Genomic DNA, 25,800 nt, shown 5'->3' with positions numbered 1-25,800 from the left:
ACATCTTCTGCTATCTGTAAACCTTGTAATGAGATGTTGCATGCTTGGAGGAGGAGCCATGGGAAGGAGCACCACCAGAGGACATATTCTCAGCAGATTTCACCACTGGACTTCTTGTGTGATATTATTCTTGGCAGAAAGGTTGTAACTGGAGTCCAAAGCCATCAACACTGTTTTCAAAATTTGTCTTTCTCATATCAATGTATAAAGTTGTTCTAACAATTTGTGGATATAAAGTAGTAGAGCTTTAGCTTCTCCACCATTTTCTTTTAAGTATCATGCATTTAAAGCACTAATTCAGTTTTAATGCTTGCAAACCTCACTAGTTTCTTCATAGTGAATAGTGTATGTGTGCAAATCATGTCAGTATGCCATACCCATTAATCAAGCGTAAAAAACAAATATAAGCCAATATTTCAACATTGTTAAAAAAAATATATGTGGCCAACTTCAAATAATTAATTTTTGGAAGTTTGTACTAAATTTTGTTTTCAGTGCTGTCTATATCTTTACACTTTTACATGTAACGTGCAGATTATGTGTTATTAGTTATTACCAAAAAGTGTCAGCAAAACTACTTTGGGGGATACAGAGACCAAGAGACCTTGGCAGGAATCTGAGGAGCTCAAAAAGAAGTACTCGTCCTTTAAAACTTGAATTCAGAGCGAAATGTAATGTACAAGGGCAAACCGCCCTAGTATCTGCTGCTCCTGCAGGGACCTGGGAACCAGCTGGGTCTGGTGGAAAGCATGGTGGGAAGGAACAATAATAAGTATTGCTTCTTTCCCTCTCTAGAGACCCAAAGAAAACTGAATTTGTCCTCTGGAAAGGAGGCCGGGGGCAGCAGTCTGCTGTGGGGGGAGGGTTAAGGCTGGGTGAGAGTTTTTGTCTGGCTCCCAAAAGAGACTGAACTGATGGAGAAGCCAGAGCAGGACTGGGTTAAATAAACCCCTGGAGGGCTGGGGGTGAAGTCTTGGCAGGCAGGCAGGCAGCGGGAGGGTGAAAAAAATGAGATTATTTGTGGCAGGGTTGGAAAGGGTTTGTTTTGTTGGGGTTTTTTTGAGTGGGTTTTTTTTTGGGGGGGGGGTTAAGGGTAGGAATAAAATGCAGTACAAGAAGCACTAAGAAGTATGTGGGGCCCCAGCTGGAGGTTAGCTAGCAGCTGCATTGCTTAGGTAGTGCCCATGCAAGCATGGACATGACATGTCCCTTGAGTGCAGGGGACTTTGGGCAAGTAGGGTAAGGCAGTCAGGGTGCTGTGGGCCGTGGCTGTGCTCTGCAGCAGGCAAGAACATGGGCTGCCAAGGGCTCATTGCAGCAGCAAGGGGAAACATGCTTAGCCCCTAGAGATGCTTGCCCAGGGCAGCTACCAGAGAGGGAGCACCACAGGGTGGTTTCATTCAGATGTCTCCTACCACACGTGAACCACATTTGGTAGAGTAATACCTGCAGGAGTGCTGACCCCCCCATACACTGAGACTGAAAGTCTTTATGACTAAATATATGGTCAACACCCAAGGAGTGGGGACCTTTTTGTTTGTCCTAGAAGCTCTGCTGCCCACCAGGCTAAGGGCAGCTGGGCAGAGGGCACAGTGAGTTACCCCACGAGCCACAAGAAATTGCAGCAATGCCTCTGCAGGCTGAAGAAAGAGATAAGGTCCTGCTACCAAACCAGCCATGGATGTAGGTAAATAAGACAAGACATTGTTTGACTCTTCTCCAGAAAATATATTGTTAAAAATAGGAAATGAGTTGGGTAAAACTGGCAAACAGAAAGGCAAGTCAGGGAGATAGAGCAAAGTGGAACTTCTGCACATTTTCCCCATCTTCAGATAAAGCTGTATTGGTACACACAAGTACAACGACTCCTGAACTTTGGCTCCTTTATTTATAAAACAATATACTAATCCTGATCCCTGGACACACTGACGTAACTGAATGTCATTCTTTCCAAATATAATGGATTGCATTCCCATCATAAAATAAATACATTCCAGCAGTGAGCCCCACAGCAAATAACAGAGCTCTAACAGCTGGGGAAGCTGGGGTAAGAGGTACAACAATTGGGTTGCATTGCTGAAGCCCAAAAGCAAAGTTTTTTCTGGCAGCATTCTAGGAAAACCTATTATAATGCAATGCTACTAAAAAAGTGCTCTTTTCTTTCTAGTTCTGTGCTGCATGTAAAAGCTATTAAAAAAATCCTGCGTAAACAAACATACTCTTTTCCATATGACCTTTTCTTCAGTGTTTTCAAAAGTATATTGTCTTTTCAGTGTAACACAATATTTGTCAGCTTTTATTTATAGCTTAAAAGAGAAGCCTCCCTCAAATTGTCACCAAAAATGCCCTTCTATAGCCATGCTGTCAGGAGAAAGGCTTTCCTTCTCTGACTGTCACCCTGGGCTTAAATACATTTTACTGAAACCAAGATACAAGTGCCTCCAGCAATCATTGCATCTTGAATCAGCTGGATATGTGTCACTCTGGCTTGAGAGCCATTTTTAATCTGTATTATGCCAAAGTGAGGGTTAAATACAACAGATAACCAAGTAACAATGGTTTGTTCTCATGCACTCTCTCTCTCTCTTTAAAAAAATAAAAAAAAAGCAGGCACTAAAACCTTTAAAGAACTTTTTTATTCTTATCTAATGTGTAGGGGGCAAGAACAATATTTGCAGCAGTATGATAAACAGAACATTACCCAATTCCACATGACTCAGAATGTCTTTTTTAACTCGGAAACGATAATGAAAGGCCACGGTGCTTCACAAACTGGTTATATTCTGTGGATATCAAAAATGAAAAACTGAAATGTCACATTGCTAGTTAGCACAAATTCACTAGCATAATGTAAGCAGGCATGACCCAGGGCAGATTACAGATTACAGTAAATTTGGAAGCTCCTTTGTTGAGAGTCAGAGATTCCTCCAATTTCATGGGACATCTTCAAATGTAGCACAGGACTTTATTTGCCATTCTGCTATTCGGTAACTTAGTGAGATGGAAAGATCCGAAGATGTGCAGTTAGACAAAATGTAGTCCTCTGAGAAGTCCATATTTACTTCAGCTGCCAAACAAAGAAGGTCCACACAAAGAAGGTCCAACACAAAAACGTCCCATGTATTCATCCTTGCAGGAGCTCAGCATTTGGTGTTGTCGTGAGTTAACACTTTGGCCAAAGCTGATATTCTTATTAATGGCTGCTGCTGAAGCGTACGTATGTTTTCTGCTTCATGACTGAATAGTATTAGTGAAACATGCTATTTTAGTTCACAAAAGTGAAGACAAAACCCTGGGAGCCTGCTTTTGCATGTTTGTATCCTCAGTTTGTGATAGTACACTTCTGGGCTTTGTGAGCTACAAAGCTCAGACCCAAAGGGCATTTTTGTCTCTTGATGAAACAGTCATTAAGCCAGTCTGTTGAGTTCAGACTTATCCCTTACATCTTTCTTATGTCTCTTCTTTTCATTTTTCTGTTTGTGTTTCATCCGAAAAAACACAGTCCCTAAAATTAAACCTGGAAAACAGAGAGCAGTCATCAGTAAAGGGAAGAGAAAACTTTCTGAAAAGGTATTTCAGCAAAGGATGTGACACCCACACTGTAATATCCATACTGCTTTACCCCTTGAACAGAAGGAAATGGTTTTGTGGAATTACAACATTGGACTGACAACATGTTCATGGACCCCAGGCATTGGTGAGCAGGATCAGATGCCTCACGTCTCAAAAGACTTCCCCCAAAGGAGAACATCTCCTCTAGGATCTGACCAGATGGCAAAGTGTCTTTTTTAGCCCCCCTTCCCTCTGAGCAGTGATCATAGAATCATAGAATCATTTTGGTTGGAAAAGACCTTTAAGATCATCAAGTCCAACCATTAACCCAGCACTGCCAAGTCCACCACTAAACTATGTCCCTAAGCACCACATCTACACATTTTTTAAACATCCCCAGGGATGGTGATTCCACCATCTCCCTGGGCAGCCTGTTCCAATGCTTGACCACCCTTTTGGTGGAGAAATTTTTCCTAATATCCAATCTAAACAACCTCTGGTGTAACTTGAGAACGTTTCCTCTTATCCTGTCACTTGTTATCTGGGAGAAGAGACTCACCCCCAGCTGCCTACAGCCTCCTCTCAGGTAGCTGTAGAGAGAGATAAAGTCCCCCCTGAGTCTTCTTTTCTCCAGACTAGACAACCTCAGTTCCCTCAGCCACTCCTTGTAAGACTTGTTCTCTAGGTTTGTCATATTTGCCTTGAAATGTAGTCCTTGGGTGTTTTTTTCCCAATGGAATGACAATTCTGTCACAGCAAATGAATAGCTTTTATAGCTTTTTATAGATTTTTATAGATTTAGAATTTTTTATAGAATTTCATAGATTAAATGGAGATTAATAACAGCAAAATTGTTCTTTGGGAACATCCTTGGTATCTGTTAGGAATAGCTGATGGACCCCAGAGATTTATGCACCTACGGCTTAGAATAGCTAAGATTTTCTTCTGGCCTGGATTAGAAGAGTTTATACCCTTTATCATCACTTGTCGTACTCAGTCTAAGGCAGGGGATCTCAAACTACGGCCCACGGGCTGGATACGGCCCCCCAGGGTCCTCAATCCGGCCCCCAGTATTTACAGACACCCCTGCCCCCCCCAGCCAGGGCTTGGGGGGGGAAACCAAGCAGCCGCAGATGACTGCCTGCCACTGCATCCGCGCGCCGGCCCCCTGGTTAAAAAGTTTGAGGGCCCCTGATCTAAGGTGTCTAGATGTCTTCATATGCATATATTCATATGTATATATACACATCTTATATACATATGTATAGACACATGTATTTGATCTTTTAAAATCCTAATGAGCTTGTTACACTATATTTAAAACTATTTCCTCTTTAGCACTGTTAGATTATCACTTTCCATACCTCTTTGTTCCTTTAGTAAAGTATATAGGAGTGCTCAGCTACTACCCTTGCCCCATTTATTGCTCTGAATATCTTTTCTGTAGTTGTTCTTATTTTACATTCATATTTGCAGTATTTGAGTAGTCAATCAAGAAACATGACTAGTATCTGCCATAGGATATTTATTCCCCCACGCTCTTCTCAAGTGGGAGAAATACCTTCCAGGAGAGAGACAGTTTGCCTTAATGAAAGAGTTTCTCCCATCAGAATAGACTGGCTGAAGGTTTGGGGTATATTATCTGTTTTGTTGTATTTTGGTTTCTAGTGTCTATGCTCTGTGTTTCTTTTAAAGAAAGTAAGGCCATAGAGGATCCTTGCTTTTGGGACAAAAGGTGTTGAGGTCTGAGCCAGAATACATTCTGGTGTCAGACAGGCCCCCAAGAGACAGCTGTTTTTATGGTCATATCTTCTGAGCTTCAAGGCCAAACTCAACATTTGTAATCTCCCTAGGTTTCATAAAATCTTTATAGATACCTCTCGTTGTTTTTCCTTGCCCATCTCTGATCCCTGTTAAGTTCATCTGAGAGGCTTCCACCTGATTTTACCTTTGCAGTGAGAGAAACTTGCTACTGAAAAAACATGCATACCCATTTCAGGAATTCTTTTAAAAATCCTTTATGAGCTACGTATACTGTGTTTTTTAAGAGTCATAAAGAAGTAACAACTTTTACTATGCTCTCTGAAGCTGATCAGCTCTCTTGGAATGAAAACACCTTTAGTCATTTATCCAACATAATTTTCACTTAAATGTGACACTATACTAAGTGAAGGATCTGACTAAGGCATTGTGCAGAAATAAGTGATGTGAGAAGCTTGAACAGAGATGATGATGCGGATTGAGGGGTTTCTCTGTCAATCACATGGTCTGAGTATGGCTGAGTATGGCTATGAATTATTTTTACCTTCAAAAGACAAACACATATGCATCACATATGCATTGGCACTTTCTCTTGCTTGAGGGGTTTGTGTATTACAAAAGGAAATCAACACAGCTTTGGTTTTCTCTTTTTAGATACTGAACTTGCTCTTGGGGGCTTGTTCTGTCTTCCTTTAGAATTGAAGTAATGATAGTTTATGTAAATTCTTGGGGTTTTTTTCCCTTTTATTCTCTAATTTAATCCAACTCTTTTGGATATGAGGTCTGTAACATATATAATTCCTTTTCTTTGATTTTCTCCATGGGTCTTTCACACTTCCCTTGCTACAGCTGAGTCACAGTTTTCCAGTCTGGCTCTTGTGACCATCACATTCAAAAATCACACAGGACTGAGCGCTGACTTCTTCTTGCTCTTCACTTCCTAGGGGACTGAATCCCATCAACAGTCATCCTCACTACTTTTGTACTTACATAGATAAAGAGAATACTGAAGGAGCTAGAGGATGTTATGGCAGGACCCTTCTCGATCATCTACAAAAGGACAAAAAGTCTTGGGAGTCTGGGGAGGTCCCTGCTGACTGGAAGCTAGCCAATGTTATTCCAATCTACAAAAAGGACATGAGGGAAGACCCAGGGAACTACAGACCTGTTAATCTAACCTCAATTCCTAGAAAAATTCTGGAGAAGATCATACTGGGTACCACTGAAAGGAATTTAAAGAATAATGTAATCATCAGGCACAGTCAACAAGGGTTCACAAAGGAAAAGTCTTGTTTAACTAATTTGATGTCCTCTATGATAAGGTCACCCACCTAGTGGATGAAGGGAAAGATGGAAGATACAGTTTTTCTGGATTTTAGTAAGGCTTTTGACATTGTCCCTCACAGCATCCTTCAGGACCAGTTGTCCAGCTGTGGTGTGAGTGGATTCCTGGCGCACTGGGCAAAGAGCTGGCTACAGGGCAGGGCTCAAAGGGTTGATGTGAACGGGGCTACACCTGGCTGGTGACCTGTCAGCAGCGGCGTTCCTGAGGGTTCAGCTCTAGGGCCAGTTCTGTTCAACACAGGTATCACTGATCTGGATGCAGGAGCTGTACGCACCGTTAGCAGGTTCCCTGATGATACCAAACTGGGCAGTGCTGTGACTCACTTGAGGGACAAGAGGCCTTACAGAAGGATCTATGTAGGCTGCAGCATCAGGCAATGATTAATGGGATGAAATTTAACAAATCCAGATGCCAGATTCTGCACCTGGGGATGGAGTAACGCCAGGCACAAGTAAAGATTGGGAGAGGAGTGGCTGGGGAGCAGCGCTGCAGAAAGGGACCTGGGGGTGCTGGTGACAGCAGGCTCAGCGTGAGTCAGCAGCGTGCCCTGGCAGCCACGGGTGCTGTGTCACCCTGGGGTGATCGGACACAGCACAACCAGCGGCCCCAGCGGCGCCTGTCCCTGCGTTCAGTGTCGCTGCGGCCTCACCTTGCGCACTGTGTGCGGTTCTGGGGCCCACAATTTCAGAAGGATGTGAAGGTCCCTGAACGCCTTCAGAGGAGGGTAACGCAGCTGGTGAGAGGGCTGGAAGGCATGTCCGATGAGGAGCGGGTAAGGGCTTTGGGCTTGTCCAGGTTGGAGAAAAGGAGGCTGAGGGGTGACCTCACCGCTCTCTATGGCTTCCTGAGGAGGGGAGGTGGAGAGGGAGGTGCTGAGCTCTTCTCCCTGGATCCAGTGACAGCACATGTGGGAATGGTTTAAAACTGCTCCAGGGGAGGTTTAGACTGGACATGAGGAAGCATTTGTTTACTGGGGTGGTCAAACACTGGAACAGGATTCCTAGAGAGGTGGTTGATGCCTCAAGCCTGTCAGTGTTTGAGGCATTTGGACAATGCTGTTAATAATATGCTTTAACTTTTAGTTGGCCCTGGAGTGGTCAGGCAGTTGGACTGTGATCATTGTAGGCCACTTCCAAATGACGTGTTGTATTGTATTGTATCCTATCCTATCCTGTTCTATCCTATCCTATCCTGTTCTATCCTATCCTATCCTGTTCTATCCTATCCTATCCTATCCTACCCTACCCTATCCTATCCTATCCTATCCTACCCTATCCTATCCTATCCTATCCTACCCTATCCTACCCTATCCTATCCTATCCTACCCTATCCTATCCTATCCTACCCTATCCTATCCTATCCTACCCTATCCTATCCTACCCTATCCTATCCTATCCTACCCTATCCTACCCTATCCTATCCTATCCTATCCTATCCTATCCTACCCTATCCTATCCTATCCTATCCTATCCTATCCTATCCTATGCTATCCTATCCTACCCTATCCTATCCTATCCTACCCTATCCTATCCTATCCTACCCTATCCTATCCTATCCTATCCTATCCTATCCTATCCTACCCTATCCTATCCTACCCTATCCTATTCTAATACTAAAAAATATTTTGTCTTGTTTTGGAAAAAGTTTTAAATTACTTGTTGAAGTTGCATCAGCTTATGCCTATAAGAAGGACATAATACTGTTCACTACTGTTTAACAATTAGACTGTAGTTTGTTCATGTAAATGCCAGATTCCCACGGCTCAAAGCAATCCTCCATATGAAAAATGGAAACCTACAAAGATGAAATAGGTAAATAAAACCATAATTGTAAGCTATGGGTATAGGCATTCTAAGCATGACATCCTTGGATGCTTCACTATTTTCCTATAATCTAGAAGCCCAAGACAAGGCTCCAATCCCTTCCTTGACAGGGAAAAGGCAGTAGGTAGCAATGAAATGACAATATGTGACAAGCGCAGCGGTTTCTTCTGTCGCAGCTGCTTGCTGCACTTTGATGCAGAAGCACAGCCAAAGAAAGCTATTCCTATGACTAAAAACTTACAAGTTTGCAGCAAACATTATACACAATCATGAGATCTTCCCCCTTTTGCTCATTCTGCAACATTCATGACATCTTTTCACCCAAGTGCATTAGCATCAGAAATGCAGCAGCACCTTCATCTCTCAGAGACTTGGCTTCATATAAATCAAGAAACAGTGACCTACCAATGACAAGCAGGACCCCAATCAGAATCCCAATTGCCTGGCCGGGACTTGGCCAGAAGTGTTCACGCTGTACTTCGATAAAACATGACTTTTCACTTGAACACTTGCAGATGTTTACTGCAAAAAGAAATGCCATGAGGTTAAGGAGAAGTTTAGTAGTCCGGTTTGGTTATTCATAAATGTAACTTGTCTTGAAATGAATAGCTCTGCGCATAGCATACCTTCAAGATTCACTTTCATTTCCAAAGGTGGCTGTCCATTGTCATTAATTATTACTGGAACATTATAGACCTTCTCTTCAAAGTCAACATGTTTTGGGGAGAGGTAAGCATGAGTACCTGTAAGTAGGAAATGGGACATTCATGTCAGCACAAGAAAAAAAAATAGCTCAACATTCATACCAGCTGCAAATGATCCTTTAAGGCTGCTTTGCACATGATGGTAGTTCCTGTTTTCCTGTGTCTTCCCATATCTCATTGGTTTGCAGACATTAAGTCAAAAAGGATGGTCTAAAAGTCGAGTCTGGCCTTCAGCATAATATGGTCATAGCATTTCCTTCCTAATTTCTACAGCTGACCAGATCTGATCTTGGGTAGTGCTACACTGATAGCATCACATCCAGTTCAAGAATAACCCCCGTACTCACAGAAGCCATAACCAACTTAAATTGTTCCCAAGATAATTTAGTAGGACAGACCATCCTAGCGCACGTACACTGACACATCTAAGACTCTTTACAACTTGGAAAAGTAAGACTGTAAGAGCTGTTGGGACCAGACCAAAGGTCTATCAGCGTCAGTATCTTGTCTCTAGAATAAGTCCAGCGTTCATGTGAATCTGCCATTTTATTTTTCTACCAACTCAGTTTTGAGGCTATGTTCTGCAGTTCTTCACACTTCATTCCTACCCAAATAACTTTGTATAGTAAGTGAACTTTGCCTCCTCATTGCAAATCCATATTTATTGAACTGCACAGATCCTAGAAAAAAAAAAAACACTTTGGAAAACCAGATATGAACTCCCTTCACTGCAAGAGCTGACCATTGAATCCATCTCCTGAATTTTAAATTATTATTTATCCTTTCAAAACTTGTCCCTTTCACATCATGGTAACCCAACTTTCTCTAGTGGGACATTTCATCAAACATCTTTCAGGAATGCAGACAGGCTCTGTGGGTCAAGCGCTTATCCATGTGCTTACTGACCACCTTCAAAGAACTCCAGTTGGTTTGTGAGGCCTGACTTCCCTTTGCACATGAAACGTCAGAAATAGACAGTTTGCAAACTGCCTTATTGATTTAGCCAAAGTCATTTGTATTCATTAAACACACAGTACATTTTATTCTTACATGTTTCTTCTCTCATAATTACTAGTGAAATTTTAGCTTGCAACATACTAGATGTTATCTCTTGAAAAAAATAATGACTTAGATGTACAAAAAAATAAATGCCAAAAAGCATGCAATTTCTCAACAGCCTACTTTTTTTCTTCATGGAATACTGAATATGCAACAGTAGGAATGAAAAGGAATTCCATTTTTTTTTATATTTCCCTGAGTACTTAGAGTCCCAAATCATTATAAAAATAGCTTTAACTTACCATTGACTTTTGAGATTTCCCAATTATTTCTTGTATTCATATCATCCGCAAGAGAAAAAGTAAATTTTGGATAATACCACTGTTCATCAGCATCAGCAGCTTGAATGAAAGCTCTCTCTCCTCCACTGAGTGGGTGGCAGAAGAAAGGTGGATAATCCATAGCTAAGTGTGGAGGGTTGTCATTCACATCACTTAAGTGTAGTATCAAGGTTGTTTTGGATTTTTGAGCTGCATTACCTGCAGAGTTTAGCAGAATGCAAAGTTACATGCACATCTTGGACTTACACACTGGCTCATTGTGTTTGCAGCTATTGTATGGGTACGCCATCAGGCAGAGAGTGTGAGGTGGTACTCTGTCTGCAGGTTGCAGAGGCGAGGTCTCAGGAGGTCCTGAGGGACTCGTGGTTGTTGCCACCACTTTTTAAAAAGTATGGTTTATTTATCCCCAATTCTTGCTAACTACAGAACACTAGCAAGCGAAAGGAGGCAGATAGACCATCATCTCTCATAAGCGGTCACATCCATCATATCTGGTAAGCTGTCATATCCAAGATGACTGGTGGTCTTTGGAGAACTCTTTTAAGCATGAAACTCCATGGGTTTCCCATCTCTCTTCTATATATAAGAAATGAAGTCAATATTCTGCCTTGGGGCCAAGACAAGGGGCCCGAGGAGAGCTTTCAGAGCCCTGTCATCTCTCCAGCCTGTTCCTGCAGGAACAGCCCCACTCCATCTTGGTGCTCGAGGAAGCACTCTTTTTTTCCTGACATACAAGAACTGCATCTTAACCCATATCCCCCCCAACAGTTGCCAGAATTATTGTTTATCTGTGTTTAAGAAGGGAAATCTAGATTTATATCAGATATAGTCCAGAGTTTTTAACCCCTATGAAATGTAAATCACATATGAAATCTCCTCAGATGGACTTTTGAAAGATTCTAATGGCTGGAACTAAGACCCCTAATATATTTCAGACCAACCAGTGTATTACTTTTATTCATAACAAAATGAAACTCTGTACAAGGTTGCAAGTTACTCTCCAGCTGTTTTCAGGAAGCCTAAATGTACCTACGACAAAGACTAAAAGCTTTACAGCTATAGAGGAAAAAGGTGGCAGAAAATGTTGATGCTGAAAACGCTGAAGAAATTCTGTCGCTGCATGCCATGTGGCTCAAGCAAATATAACGGTGTATGATAGCTAACTTAATGTATGCTTTTTTAATCCTCATTGCAACAGCAAGATTTCTTTTAAGAAAGTTAAATTCTTAAGAAAATTTTACTTCTAAGGATACATCACATGTTCCTGTACTTTTCATGGGTTTAGTCGTAGGAAGTATGATAATTCCTCACAACGCAGTAAGGGCAAGGGATCCCTCTGTGTGTGTATGGAGCCGTTTCATCACTTACTTAGCTCTGACGCAACAACCTCAACTGTGTACATTTCTTGTTGTTCTCGATCCAAAGTGGAAGCAGTGTATACCTGCCCGGTGGCTGAATCAATCCTCAGCCATTTCCTCACGTCACCTTCTAAGGAGTATCTTTGGAAAGAAAGAGGGGGGAAAAAATCACATATACTATTCCAAATCAGGAAAAACTGCTGACAAAGCAAATACTTCTGTTTTTTTATTTTAGGCAAGCGGCTTGATTACAATTGTACTCAAAGAGAGAGTTCTTGGAAAAGTCCCAGTACTACAGCCAACCAGGAGAGAGAGACAGAGGAAGGGAGGCCAAAATCATTGAGGATGATTGTGAGCAGAACCATGGGAACACCACCATTCCTCTAGCCTATGTACTGCAACTCCACCTTCCTCCTGACTGGGAAACCTGAGGCTTTCCTGAGCTCTTGGTCCAAAAGGGCATTCTGTCCCAACCCCATGTCCCTCTCTCCTCTTCGCATCTCCCGTGCCTTGGTTTTGATGAAGGCACAATCCAAAGGCTGGGGGGCAGAGGGAGCATGCAGCCAGGCATCCCTTTTTGGATCAGCAAGGGGCCAGGGCCCAGAGATGGACAACAGTGGCTATCGGCTGCCAGTCTGGAGCAGTTTGTAATTACCATTGGGGCAGCCTTGGAACAGAAAGTGCTTTAAACATCCCCCCATAATTGCTTTTATATTATTGTTTAAAAAAACAACCAAGGTCTTTGGATATTTACTTACACAAATTTAACTATGAACATATGACCCAGTAAAGCACAAGCATTTGCTTGGGTAGATGTGACCTGACCTCCTCATTCAACGTTTTTGTTCTTTCAGTACCCCTTGCATTAAAAAGAGCATGCTGACATGCTTGTACATCTTTTACTTTTTATACTTTTTATTTTATGCCCTTTAACCTATTTTCTAGCAGAAATGTGGTTCATGTATATATGAATTCCTGTCATCTGTCTCTATCATCATCCCCCAGAGGTTCTGGACTATGTGGCTCACGTTCAAACCAGTTTGACAGAAGGCCAAACATTCTAAGTTCCCAAAAGTTAGGGGAAAGTAGAAAGCCAGATGAGAAACCTCTGGGAATAAAAATCCACAGGAGGCCCAACAGTCATATTCTGCAACTCCATTAACTACTTGGTGTTTTGCTGGATTTTAGTTAAATTTCAAGGATTGTTTGTTTTGGGTTGATCTGTTCAGCATCCCAGCTGGGAATCATGCAGCAGGAGCCACAAATAATTCTATCCAACTCTACTGTGTAAGGTACATCTATACCATGCAGCACAGCACTGTGCAGAGAACCGTGAGCTGGCAGAGACTCAAGGTGACCTGATCATACAACATGGTGTTGGTAGTATATGCTTCATTCATTTATTAAAGGTAATGGAAGCCCTGGTATTCTCAGACTGGCTCTGCCTTTTTCCTGGAGACATATATTGTCCTTCCTCCCTTTTAGTTTCCTGGTTCAAGGGCCCTGCTGGTGTATGCTTGTCACAGCACAGAGAGAAAGCTGGCTAGAAAGGCACTGCCCAGCAGTCTGCTGCAGGTGGGTCACTGGCCACCATCCCACCGCACCTCTACCTTCTACCAGGATATAAGACTTTTGTATAAAAATACTTCCTGCATGCCAAATATTGGGTGTGTTTTCCTTGTACCTCTTTTAGAACAATTTTCTAAATCCTAAATTCAATAAATAAATCATGGTCACTCTCTTTTACCGTACAGTATCCCCCTCAGGATCATAGGCCTCCACCGTTATGATCAGAGTATTGACAGGAACATCTTCAGACACTTCTTTATTGTAAACTGTCTTGTGGAAAACAGGCGGTTCATCCACGTTTGATACGAAAACTTTAAAAATGGCAAGGGAGCTCGAGTTGTACTGCACGCCTGGCACCAGCGGTTCAGGGTTTGTGGCATTGATCACCAGGTTGTATACTGGAGCTGCTTCAAAATCAAGAGCCTGGATAAATTAGAAAGAAGAGGTGCTTTAAGCAATGGCCCCACTGCCACAGGGAGCTCCCATGGGAAACTACGAAGTCCCCTTCTTCTTAAGGAGGAAATTGCATCCCAGATACAGATGAAATAAGGGAGAGCTGTCAGAAGCAAAATGACAGTAGGAACAGTCAATTTAAATGAAACCTCATGCCCGTTCTGAGGCCTCCTCAGCAACTGCATTTCCTAATAATATTGCCACCTGCCTGACGTAAGTTCAATAACTATACCATGTTTATAGCAACAGTATTTGTAGCTCTGAACGAGAAGGCCTAGGGTAACCTCCAGGTGACAAAAGTCATGCAAGGGTTGTTACACCACAGAGTTTCTTACAGTTGCCTCCTTGGGAAAAAAAAAAGCCAAGGCTGAGCCTGAAGATGGTCCACCAAATGCCTTTTGGCCTGGCTGGTGGCAGGTGAACTGGAGGCAAACAACATCATCCCTTGGAAAATGTCCTGGATCTGTAATTCAAGTGCCTTCAACAAGGCTGATTTCAAAGGGAGAGCACTTTTGCCATTGAAATTCATGGGTGCAGAAGTTTTCCTTATATTCCTGCCTCCAGCATTCAACATACGGGATGTATCACCCATCACAGCCCATGCTGACCTTGGTTTTGACATAGTTAACGTTTGCCTCAGCAGGAACAAACTGCCTCTCCATCCTGACACTGAGACATGCTGGTCTCACTTCTACCTCCCATTGCAAGAGGCACCAACACTCCAGAGCACCAGCAGGAAAAGGATCTGCCCCGTTACAGCCCACCACCATGACCACAGCCCATGGAAGCATTTAGCTGTCTTTCTGTTTTCCAGAAATGCTGCTGCAAAATCACTCAAAGCCACTTCTTTTTCTTTATGGTGCAAAAAGACCTGTTTCACCAACCAGAGCCTGCCCTTCTGGAGAAGGGGCCAGCAGCAGAGCCAGCTGCTGGTGGTGGAGGGTGAGTAGGGGACAGCAAGGGCAGGAGGCTAGGTGTGCCTGAGCCCTGCACAGGCACGGTGCTTGAGCCCAAGAGTGGGGCCTCCTGCAGTAAGCAGCATGCTTAGGGTGTCCTCATCCCTGCCACCAGCCAACCCCCACCCCCCAGCCCCCAAGTCATCACTAGGGCAGTTACTGTTTATGACAAATATATACATATACATAGATACAGTTATAAAGGAGAAGAATAAACCCATCTATTCACCTTATTAATCTTGACGAAGCCTCGGTTTGTTTCAGGATCTGTCTCTATGATGAACGTGTTGTTTGGATCTCCTTCCTTCATTTGGTAAATGATGTAGGAGCTCCCTGTGGCAGGCTCGTCTCTATCAGTAGCTTGGATTTCCAATATCACTGTTCCTACTGGGATATTTTCTGCAACATTCACGTGGTGATACTGAGGAGAGAGAGATGGTTGAAACACGACACACCAAGCACCATCTGCAGTTAAAAACTTGAGCACTACAACAAGCTTGTGACCCACAGGCACAGATGTATTTTAACCCACAGCAGTGTTGTAGGGGAGGGAAGTAGTGCGTGTGCTTCACAGCAGAGACGTAACCAGGTTAAAAGAGATGTACAAAAACATTAGCGAAGTGCCTTGCAGCAATACTTGTGAGCTACCTCACTGCCCAGGGGAACCTAAAGCTGCAAGATGGGCACTAGAGCCTCTGCGAAGCTCGTATATCCCCCTTTTTAGCCATACATTTATCAAAGGTGATGGCATCTCTGTCAGTGGGCAAGCTACTACTATACCAACAGTCCCAAACCATTACCTCCTCTGCTGAAACCACTCTCCGCATTCATGCAATACAGCAGTAGGTACAGTACAGCTCCTCTGCATCCAGTGAGCACCCTAACCACTACCGTTAAATATTTAATTGTTCCATGCAGCACAGGCCTTTGCCACATTAGCAGCCCAGCTCCATTTACTCTGCCTGATATGTTCCCCGATTCAGCAGTCTCATCTTGAGACCAGGTCCTGGACTGAGACCTTGAGGTGAGAAAGTCAACAGCCTGCTATGTATGCACCTAGTCTGCATGTGCCTAAGCTCTCGCCACCATCAACAGAGAGCTGGGCCATGCAGTCAGCAAAGCCCAAGACTTTCCTCAAGAGACAGCTTCCTCAAGAGGACACCTCCACCTGCTGGATCAGACAGGTCTCCCAAGCCCACCGCCTACATTGCCTACAAGTATGGTGGGAACTTAGACACCTAAAGGCAGACATTCCAGCCACTGCAGTGTCTGCAGGGAGGCTTGGGCCAGCAGGCAGGAGTCACAGAAGGTCTGCAGATCTCTCTGATAGATGCCAGCACCACCACCAGAGGAAAATGCAAGAGCCTGACACCCGTTTTAGAACCAAGGGCCAGCAGGTATGCGTTTGGGCATGGATCACTGAACCACTGTTTTTGGTTAAAGCAAATAGGGCCTTTGATCTCCATTCACCTTCTGGCTTTCCCGGATACATGAATATTGTGTTGGGAAGGGAACTTGGGAGATGTTAGCTTTTTTCCATTTAGCTATTTTAATTAATTTTAAAGCCTTTTCTTACTCCTTTCCCTCCAGAACTTACATTTCTGAATAAACTGCTTTAATAGAATCATTCCCTTCTGTACACATAGTTTCCCACTGAGCAAATTACCTTCTATTTCAGAATTAACTATGTCAGTCTCACTGTTCACCCTTCACTGTCTAGATAGAGTTTATATGCAGGCTTTGAAACAATATATTGCCTTTATTTTCTCTAGTGGATTGCTCTGTTACTTGTGCTGTAAATTGTTGGTTTCCCATTGACATTCTATAGACATACGTTCAGACATTTCTCAAATGTTATTGAGACATCAAAAATGAAGTTAAAAGTACTCACATCTGATATTTCAAAGATGGGAATCTGATCATTGATGTCGATGACGTGTATTTGCACATCACAGATCGTTTGGAATACTGCATGGAAAGGGAACAAACAACGTCAAGGCAACCCTTCTGCCAAAAATAACTTTCCTTCAAAAGGGTTCACTCTGAGCAAAAGTGAGCTGCCAAATTGCCCAATCCAAGCAAAGTCCTGCTGTTGTAAGACGTACTTAATTTCCAATATTTCTAGTCAGTGACAACCTCATTCTCTATCTTGCTATTCACCTTCCCAATTCCTTCAGCATTGTCTCATCCTGTTTCATCTAATTTCCCTAATTTTTTTTAAACCATATTCCTTTACCAGGATGATGATAGCTATGAATTGCTTCTACTTGCCTTCTTAATATCACTTTTGCATGTCAAAAAGTAAGCTCCAGGTTGTTATGTTACCGTGTCCTCTTGGTGGGCTGTTAGGCAGCACTCTCATTATTACAGTTACAGACAGACTTGAACTTCAGATCTCAGTGCTAGCTGGTCAGGGACACCCATAGCCATGGGGGTTTGTGATTTTAGAAGCATACTCTGTCTGGTCATGTGCTATTTGTACGTAGCTGAGTTTTAGTGGTTTACAGATGTGCTTCATGAGCTGAAAGTTAAGGAATATTCCAAACAAAACTGTTTGGATGGAATTCAAATAAGTATCCAAAATGAATTGGATTTGGTTTTTGTATCATCTGCCTAAGCGATGCTATTTCATTTACAGAAATGCCACATTGCTTTCTTCACATGCCAGTTCCTCCACCCACAAGTTTTGCCTGACTATAAGGTCTCCAGCATAAAGCTTTAAGCTTTAGCATGGAGTTTGATTTCCTTTCCATTCAGTTAACCACAAAGGACTCCTGGGAATTTACATAACGGACAAGATTCTTTTTGAAGATTAATTTCAGCTCTTAATCCTTTAAAATAAGTTATCTGGACTCTGAGCAGCTGTGTTTAATTTCTTGATTTTTTTCAGTAAGTCCCTTTGAAAGATTTTGGGGAAAAACCACAATCATATCTTCTCTTTTTTTTTTTTTTTCTTTTCTTTTTTTTCCCCTGTGGAAGGAAATCTTTTACTGGAGTACTTGTTAACAAGCTTCCCAATTTAGCTATGCTCTGCCCTAGAGCTGGTTTCCTTCCATACTTGCATTATGAATCACGATTAACCTCCCTGCATCTCGAGAACAAGGCAGTACCACATCAGAGCGAGCCAGCTCTCAGTGCTGCTGCCCATCCAGTGAATCCTCCAGGTCTCCCCTCACCCCTTGGACACTGAGCACAGGGGATGTCAGTGTGAGCAAAGTTATTCCAATGTGTAACAGCAGTCGTTACATACCAGCATCTGTCACCAGCACCTTCAAAGAATAGTTGGATGCAATGCGCTTGTTTAATGAACGGCTAGTTAAGTGCAAAACCCCAGTGTCTTGCTGAATAAAGAACAGATTACTTGCAGGAGCATCAGGAACCTGACTTGCAATTTTGAACTGCAGACGAGAGTTAAGAGTGTTCTCCTCATCCATGTCCGTTGCCAGCAGAGTGCCAATATTACTCCCTGTAGCAGAGGACAGACCAGAGTCAGTAAGATCATGCAGTGGTCCTGTTTCTCCACAGAGATACACACTGACAGCAGTGATAACATTGCAAAGGGTAGAGGGGCAACAAAAATACAGCTGTGTGGAAAACACTGCAATGGGCACAATCATTTGACTTCTGGGAGTTCTTCCTCTAGCATCCCAAACAGCTGCTTTGGGCTTGGGGAAGTCCATAAGGACTGGGCTACTTGTTTTGATCAGAAGAAATGACTAACAACAGACACTTCAGCCTTGGAGCTTTATAACTGATGTGAAGATTTAGGAACCGGTTTCAGTAATGGTCCATTGAAGTCAAAGGCATGATGCTGGTGGAGCATCTGGAACACGGAAAATGGGCTCATGCCACTTTTAGAGCAGTATTTCTTGTATTAGTAATAAAAAGGGTGTTTTTATGTTTTAAGCATTTGTCCAGAACTGTGGTTGTGGGAAAATGCAATTTTATGTTTTAAATGGAACGGCATTTTGTAAGTTGGGGTCTTGAGTCTGTCCTTCTCAGGTTATTGAAATCCTTTCCACATGAATTACTGAAGTGAAAACAACAGGCCTGTTTGCACAGGAAAACATTTCTCCAGCAGAGCCACATTTTACTCTTTGGATCAGAATTTCTAGCTTTATTTGCACTCAGCTTGAAACAATAACTGGATTAGAATGATGTGTATGAATGAGTAGAAGCTGTTTTCTTACCTCCACCTTCATTTTCTTGAACTTCAATTACAGTGAGGGGCTGCTGGCACACAGGGGGATTGTCATTAATGTCTTCCACAATAACAGAAACATGCAGAGGCTTGTCCACCAGCTCTCCCTGCTTATCTTTTGTGACCACAAAGAAATCATACTGCAATAAGAATATTGAGATTAGGTGTTTTGAATGTCCACTGTGACCATGTTTTGCATTTATATGTGCAACTATGGGAGCATTCCATGCAAATGAAATATCCTCTCATATGTTTCTTCAGTATTTTCACTCTGTTTAATTCAGAACTCTTCCATCACCCCTTAGTGCCTGAGGTCTGAGTTCTCAAAAGAATTTAGAAGTCCTGAATACTTCACTTGCACTGTGAACTTGCTCTCACAAAAATTCAAGAAAAGTAGGAATATGTCATTTTTGTCACCTTGCAAATTCATCTGTCACATACAGAGATAGGATTCCTCCAGCATATCTGATCTCTGGCCTATTCCGTGCACAAATTTCCTCCAAGAGTGGAAGGGGACAGAGGGTTTTCTGTCTAAAAGACCCCCAGATGGGGAACTTCAGGGTAACTATAGTTGCAACTGTAAGTTAAACTCTGCTTCTGCTGTGGAGAGATCCCTGAGGCCCCTGGGATCTGGAGCAGATCTGAAACATCCAAATCTGCTGACCTCCACAGAAGCCACTGCCTACCTCTTTCTCATGCACCTACAGTCCTGCCATGGCTGGTCCATGTTGTACACTATACATACACTGTGGGCAGTGATTGCTACTGCCAGACCCCTGGAGAAATGTAGGGTACCAAGCTGAAAGCTGTTTACAATGTAGTAGATGAATGGGCTTTCATATCTATCAAGTCATTCCCAAACAAAAATGACAAGGAACAAAGCTTTTATTTCTTTTTTCTTTTTTTTTTCCCCCCTCTGTCCTTTCTAGTGAGCTTTCTTGTATTTACTTTCTCACCAATAATCAGCTTCCTGCTATGGTCTCTCCCATCGGTCAGGTTTTATGTGTTTACTTACAGTATCCTTTTCTTCCCTGTCCAATGGTTTGGTCACATAAATAACACCATTCTGATCGACTGAAAATGGGAGCCTGCGCAGCTTTTCTCTTTCAAAAAGGTCATAAATTACATCTGGCTCATTTGACTGCACCTAAAACCATAAAAATAAGTCAGGATAGGAAGTCAGAAGTGTAGACTGAGGTTTAACAGGGATCATTTTGGGACCACAAACAGAAAAGGTTACATTCCTGTTAGCTTCATAAACCAGAAAATTAACAATCTGTCAGGCTCTTGGGATGAGTTGCAGAAAAAAAGACTGATATCCACCTCTGCTCTCCGAATTGTGATGAAACCACTTCACCTCAGTTTCTCCAGCTGTCCAGGTGGGCTGCAACACTTACCTTTTTATGGAAGGGTTTTGAGATGTGGAGCTAAATGGTGATACATATATCTATTAGGTGATAACAATATGTATTTGAATGTCTTAGCATGAGTTTATTCCATCTCCTTAGACTGTCTATTCCTGCCTGTTGTTTTGGTTTATCTAATTCGGGGATGTGGAACAACAAAACAAATACCCAGTACCTATGCACATATGTGTGTGCATGCTCTTTACATACATCAAAGTCTGTGATGAAGGATCTTTAGTGGGGTGCTTCAGATTTAAAATAAAATGCAGTGAACAGGCTGCCAAATTAATGAAGGAGTCAGTATTACTGTTTATGTTTTATACTATATAGCAGCAACTGCATTTCATTTTCTCCTAGGCAGACTCGACATGTCATTGGCTGCCACATGAAATTTATATACAAGTGAGCCCAGAATGGGGACACCACTGCAGATTACTTTTTATTCCACCTGCTGCCACTGAGGCCAGTAGGAATAGCAGCAAGTCAGTTACTCTTGCAAACAGGATCCAGGGAATCCTGACATGTCCAAAGGATGATGGCATTGGGAGTGTCAATGGCAAGGCATTTTTCAAAGTCAAATATTTCTAAAAGGCTGCTGGCCTTTTAGTTAATATCTACAGATGTATACTTTGCTATGGGTCTGCAGTTATCAGCAAAATATTTTGCATTTGCACTATGAAAAAGGAATATCGTGGGAATGCAGAATGCTGAAGGAGGGCATTTCATTCCTTCCCATGTACTTCTGATATAGCAGGTGTGCTGCATCACACAAAACTGGTCACAGCAGATGTCCCTGAGTGCAGGGGACTGCTCACAGCAGGGTTGCAGTGGAGTTGGTCCCCTGCCAGGCTCTTCTGCGGATGGAAGAAGCTAACCTCAAAATAACCTTCAACAGGTTAGCTCTTGGTTCCTCCAAAGCCTGGAAGGCCCATGGTGTTAAAGCAAGGGTAAGAGCGCTCAGAGAAACCCATTGGGAGAGAAGAGCGCACCCAACTGCCATGTGTCTGTCTCAGAGCCCCTTTGGGTGTCTCAGGGGCTTTATCTTCCATATTGTGCCAAGCAGGCTTCTAAAGCACCTTTTTCTTCCAGTCATTATGCTGTAACAAGATTCCCTGAATGTTTCCTCTGTCTATGGGATATTCTCACACACAGGCAGTGCCAACAGCCTCTCCAAACTGACAGCCAAAGTCCAGTCACTCTAGCATTTGTATTGACTGTGTCTCAGTCACCTTCAGACCATTAACTTTCATACTAAAAGTAAGTTAATGAGACCTGCACTAAAGATCATTTCCAAAGGATACCATATAAAAAATAACTAGGAGATGCCAAAGTCCTTCTGAAGAGCCTGGCATTGAATACAGTGGGGACACCAGAGTTAGCTGGGAGAAAAAGACTCCGTGGCACCAAGAAGAGATGCAGGGAGTGTGACCAAGGACCCTACCTGGCTGATATTGACAGGGTGGACCTGGGTTGAATTTTCTTGGATGTGGATGATGGGGGGAGCTTTCCACAGGCTCTCCTTCACAGTGATGATCACATCAGCACTGCTGGTGAAAGCATTCATTGTCATTCCTGCCATGTCCTTCACAGTGACGACAAGCGTGAAGGTGTCCTGCTTTTGAGGATCTAAGTAATGAGAGCCTACAGACAAAGGAAAGAGCCAAGTGAAAGGACGCAGAGGCTACGGAGATGGTTATCTGCCCATTGCCTCCTACATGCACTATGCTGCTTCATCTGCTCCAAACGCTCCGTAAAAAGGCCTCTGTGCCAAATCTCAGCAAGCCAAATCTTTGGCTTCTCTGAACAGTGCAGCACAACGTCATATGGATGTAATCATATGAGACCTCTGTGCTGTGGTCTCATGTTGTGCAGATGCATCACTGAACAGCCCTCACTCCAGTTAGGCACTTGTTCAGCCCAGCAGAAGAGATGGGTTTTTTAAATCATTGCAGTTAGGTTGAGATCATCATGGCAGATGAGTTTTCTTTTCATGTTACTGCTTTTGGATTTCTAGGTTTCTAGGAAGACAATTAATCCCAAGATCCCAGCCCAGCGTAGTCCTGAGGGCCAGAGGATCTACCTCTGTTCTCAATGTACTTTTAGATGCCAATCTCCGTTTCTGCTAATTCCCTTGAATTTGGTGGGACACAAAGTTCCCCAAAACCTCGGTGGAATATGTTCCACAGACCATGTTTATTCAGAATTTAACATTAGAGCTGTGTTATTGTTTTGTTCCTATGTACACTCAGGGACTCACGGTTGCTTTTTGACAAACAACAATCTTTTTACATACCCATCTTACTTGGTGAGATTGCTCCAGTTACATTATTGATCTGGAAAAGCATTTCTGCATAAGGGTTGGGAAAATGATGGAGAATGCTGTATGTCAGCTGTGCATGGGGAGTTGTAGGATCATCTCGGTCAGTGGCGTGGACATACATGAAGGGCTTGCCTGTTCAGATTAGAGAAGAAACAGTAGTAAGAGGAGACTGAAACCTCAACATATAGTCCATACGAGCAGAGCTCTCAAGGCAGGAAGGCAGCTTATGGGGAGCTGCTGTTGTTTCATAATGCATCTCTTATGGTTAAACCATGCTTGTGTGTGAAGGTAACATTGTCTGTGTACCATTCCACAGGTCCCTCCTCTACCAGCTCTGCTTAGTAGGATCACAACAGGTCTGAAGACCAGTTGATGAAGGTGACAGCTAAATCAGAGGGCTATACCACTCAAGAGTGCCTGCACCTGGAATGTAGCTCATTGGTATCTCTCTTTAAGACCACTTTGCAGTCCTTGTACAAATCAGTTCAACACAAAGCACCTTGAGAAAAATGCCCTACAGCTGTAACAGTTATAAGTAAAAGGACAATCATACACTGAAAAAAAAATATAAAGGAAATGCATGGTGACGTAAGTGAATTTTTGCCTTCTGATCACCAATGCAACGTGCAAAATCTTTTTGACTTGCATGTAGTTGAAGAATACGGTAAAATATTGCAGAATGGTTTTCTGACCCCATGGAGCTTTATAAGCATATTCTTTAGCAAAAGTTTCTTCTTGAGTCCATAGTCACAGTGATAACAGCTGGCTCAGTCCTTTTTTTCATTTCCAAGATGTGGGTCTTGAACTGCTCTTTGATACTTTCCTGATTTCTGGACTGGATCATGGCAATCCATAATCTGAGACTCCTAAACACTAAGGTTCAGCCCACGTTCTGAGAAGCATCAGTCAGAGTAAACACATACCCCATATCTACCTGGGCATTTTATTTCACTGATGTGCAAAGACTTACATATTCTTAGATTACTCTTTCTATATAGTTTTTAGTAACCTTTAAACTTTAAACTCCTTCTAGCTCAGGGTTTTTTTTCAGTGCAACGGAGAGGGCAGCAGTATTTGCCTGTTAAGTGATACTTGCAAAGCAACACATACTATGAAAAATTTTGATTACACTTATCCCTTCACACCACATAGTGGTCACCTCTTTGCCTTTTCATTATATTATACATGCTTGCATCCTTATTTTGTGCAATCCTGCGGGAAGGAAAACTGATACATGTTTCAGCTTGCCAAGTAGAGCAGCCACTTCATCTTCTTGTTTAACTATCTACTTAGACTCCGATTAACTATAATATTTAATTATGATGATGATTACCTGGACGAGAGTTCTGCCTCACTACTCCAGTGTACTTTATCTGGTCAAATTGTGGAGGGTTGTCATTGATATCCTCCACATATATTGTAACAGTGTATGGACCTTCCACTATGTTTCCCTTTTGATCCAGGCTTTCCACCTTGATTTGGAAAAAGAAGGAACAGCAAATAAATATTTTCACGTAGATAAATTAAAAGACATAAATGAACATCAGGATATAAAATTCTTACTGTAATGCAAATCTGGTGAGAGCCATCACTGGGTGGCTCCATGTACAAGTACAGATTTACCACAGTAGCTCACTGACAATAATTCACCACAGTATATAATGCCAACAAAACAAAATAACCTACTCCTGCTTCTGATAACACTTTTCAGAGGGCAATTTCTTACTTCCAGTCGTAGCAGACTACTTGTATTTTTGCACAGCTTAGACTTCACGGCTTTCTTTAAATAGAAACAGATACTTTCTAAAGAACCAGGAGAAAACGCAACATGATATAGCAGAATCAAGTGTGCTATCGTAAATATCAAGCAGAAAAATAGGCTGATCTAAGTGTCTGTAAAGAAAACTTAATTCTTAGTTCTGATTACATTTTTGTTCCAAACAATTTGACTTCTTATTTCTCAGACTTCTTTGATTTTGAAGCACCAAGTATATGTTATATCTTGTCTTGGTTTCAACTGGGATAGAGTTAGTTTTCTTCTTAGTAGCTGGTGCAGTGCTGTGGTTTGCATTTTGTGAGAGCCATGCTGTTAACACGCCGATGGTTTTAGTTGTTGCTGGGTAACGTTTATACCAAGTCAAGAACTTTTTAGTTTCTCAGGCCTTAGCAGAGAGAAGGCTGGAGGGACACAAGAAATTGGGAGAAGACAGAGCTAGAACAGATGACCTTAACTAGCCAAAGAGGAATTCCATACCATGGGGCATCATGCTCGGTATATAAACTGGGGTGGAGGCTGGCCAGGGACTGCCAGTCACTGCTAGGGACTGGCTGGGCATCAGTTAGCGGGTGGTCAGCAGTTGTATTTTGCATCACTTGTGTTCTTTTCTCCCTTCCCTTTGGATTTCATTCCTCTCCCCTTCTCCCTCCTTTTCATTATAACTGTTATTTTTGTTTGTTTGGTTGGTTTATATCATTTCAATTATTAAATTGTTCTTATCTCAACCCTTGATTTTTACATTCCTTTCTGATTCTTCTCCCCATCCCTCTGGGTGAGAGGGGAGTGAGTGAGCGGCTGTGTCGTACTTAGTTACTGGCTGGGATTAAACCATGTCATTTCTGTCAGACTTTATTTTCTTTGCACATAATAGATCAAATCATGATTATTTATGCCTAACCAAGCATCATTTTTCAGTTCTGTCATCACTTCTTCTTGTCTGTAAAGGATTCCTATGTTTAGGGTTAATAACTTCTGAAGCTAGAAAATTATCCTCTCTAATTCCATTCCAAGGGTGCTTTAGAGCTGAGGACATGAAACCATTAAACCTGAGGTGCTAAACTTCAGAAAGATAGCTAAGGTTAGCTGAAACATCATCATGCACTTTGTCCGTTCCGATATTGATCCTCTCACAATCATCTCCTTTGCAGTGGCTAGTGCCTCAGAAAAAGACGATACTATTTTTCGCACAGAATATAAGCACAAGGCTATATTGAGACCTAAAGATAGCCTACACA

General features: G+C 42.4%; 1 protein-coding gene across 2 annotated transcripts in view; it reads right to left on the bottom strand.

The window, feature by feature from the left end:
• Positions 1-2,617: 2,617 nt before the first annotated feature.
• Positions 2,618-25,800, bottom strand: part of CDH17 (cadherin 17) — a 41,470-nt gene continuing 18,287 nt past the window's right edge. For both annotated transcript variants that reach the window (XM_027777741.2, XM_005231056.3), the window contains 14 exons: positions 24,122-24,260; positions 22,762-22,920; positions 21,910-22,109; positions 20,078-20,209; positions 19,052-19,202; positions 18,112-18,327; positions 16,753-16,829; positions 15,091-15,282; positions 13,631-13,875; positions 11,894-12,024; positions 10,487-10,723; positions 9,108-9,224; positions 8,887-9,003; positions 2,618-3,517 (listed from right to left, as the gene is read on the bottom strand). In XM_027777741.2, the coding sequence (XP_027633542.2) occupies positions 3,408-3,517; positions 8,887-9,003; positions 9,108-9,224; positions 10,487-10,723; positions 11,894-12,024; positions 13,631-13,875; positions 15,091-15,282; positions 16,753-16,829; positions 18,112-18,327; positions 19,052-19,202; positions 20,078-20,209; positions 21,910-22,109; positions 22,762-22,920; positions 24,122-24,260 (2,223 nt within the window). In that variant the 3' untranslated portion in view covers positions 2,618-3,407. The remainder of the gene's footprint in view (positions 3,518-8,886; positions 9,004-9,107; positions 9,225-10,486; positions 10,724-11,893; positions 12,025-13,630; positions 13,876-15,090; positions 15,283-16,752; positions 16,830-18,111; positions 18,328-19,051; positions 19,203-20,077; positions 20,210-21,909; positions 22,110-22,761; positions 22,921-24,121; positions 24,261-25,800) is intronic.

Source organism: Falco peregrinus, chromosome 3 (assembly GCF_023634155.1).
Source record: "Falco peregrinus isolate bFalPer1 chromosome 3, bFalPer1.pri, whole genome shotgun sequence".
Taxonomy (NCBI): Eukaryota; Metazoa; Chordata; class Aves; order Falconiformes; family Falconidae; genus Falco; species Falco peregrinus.
The sequence above is the reverse complement of the archived record's forward strand: the minus strand, read 5'-3'. Positions and strand labels throughout refer to the sequence as shown.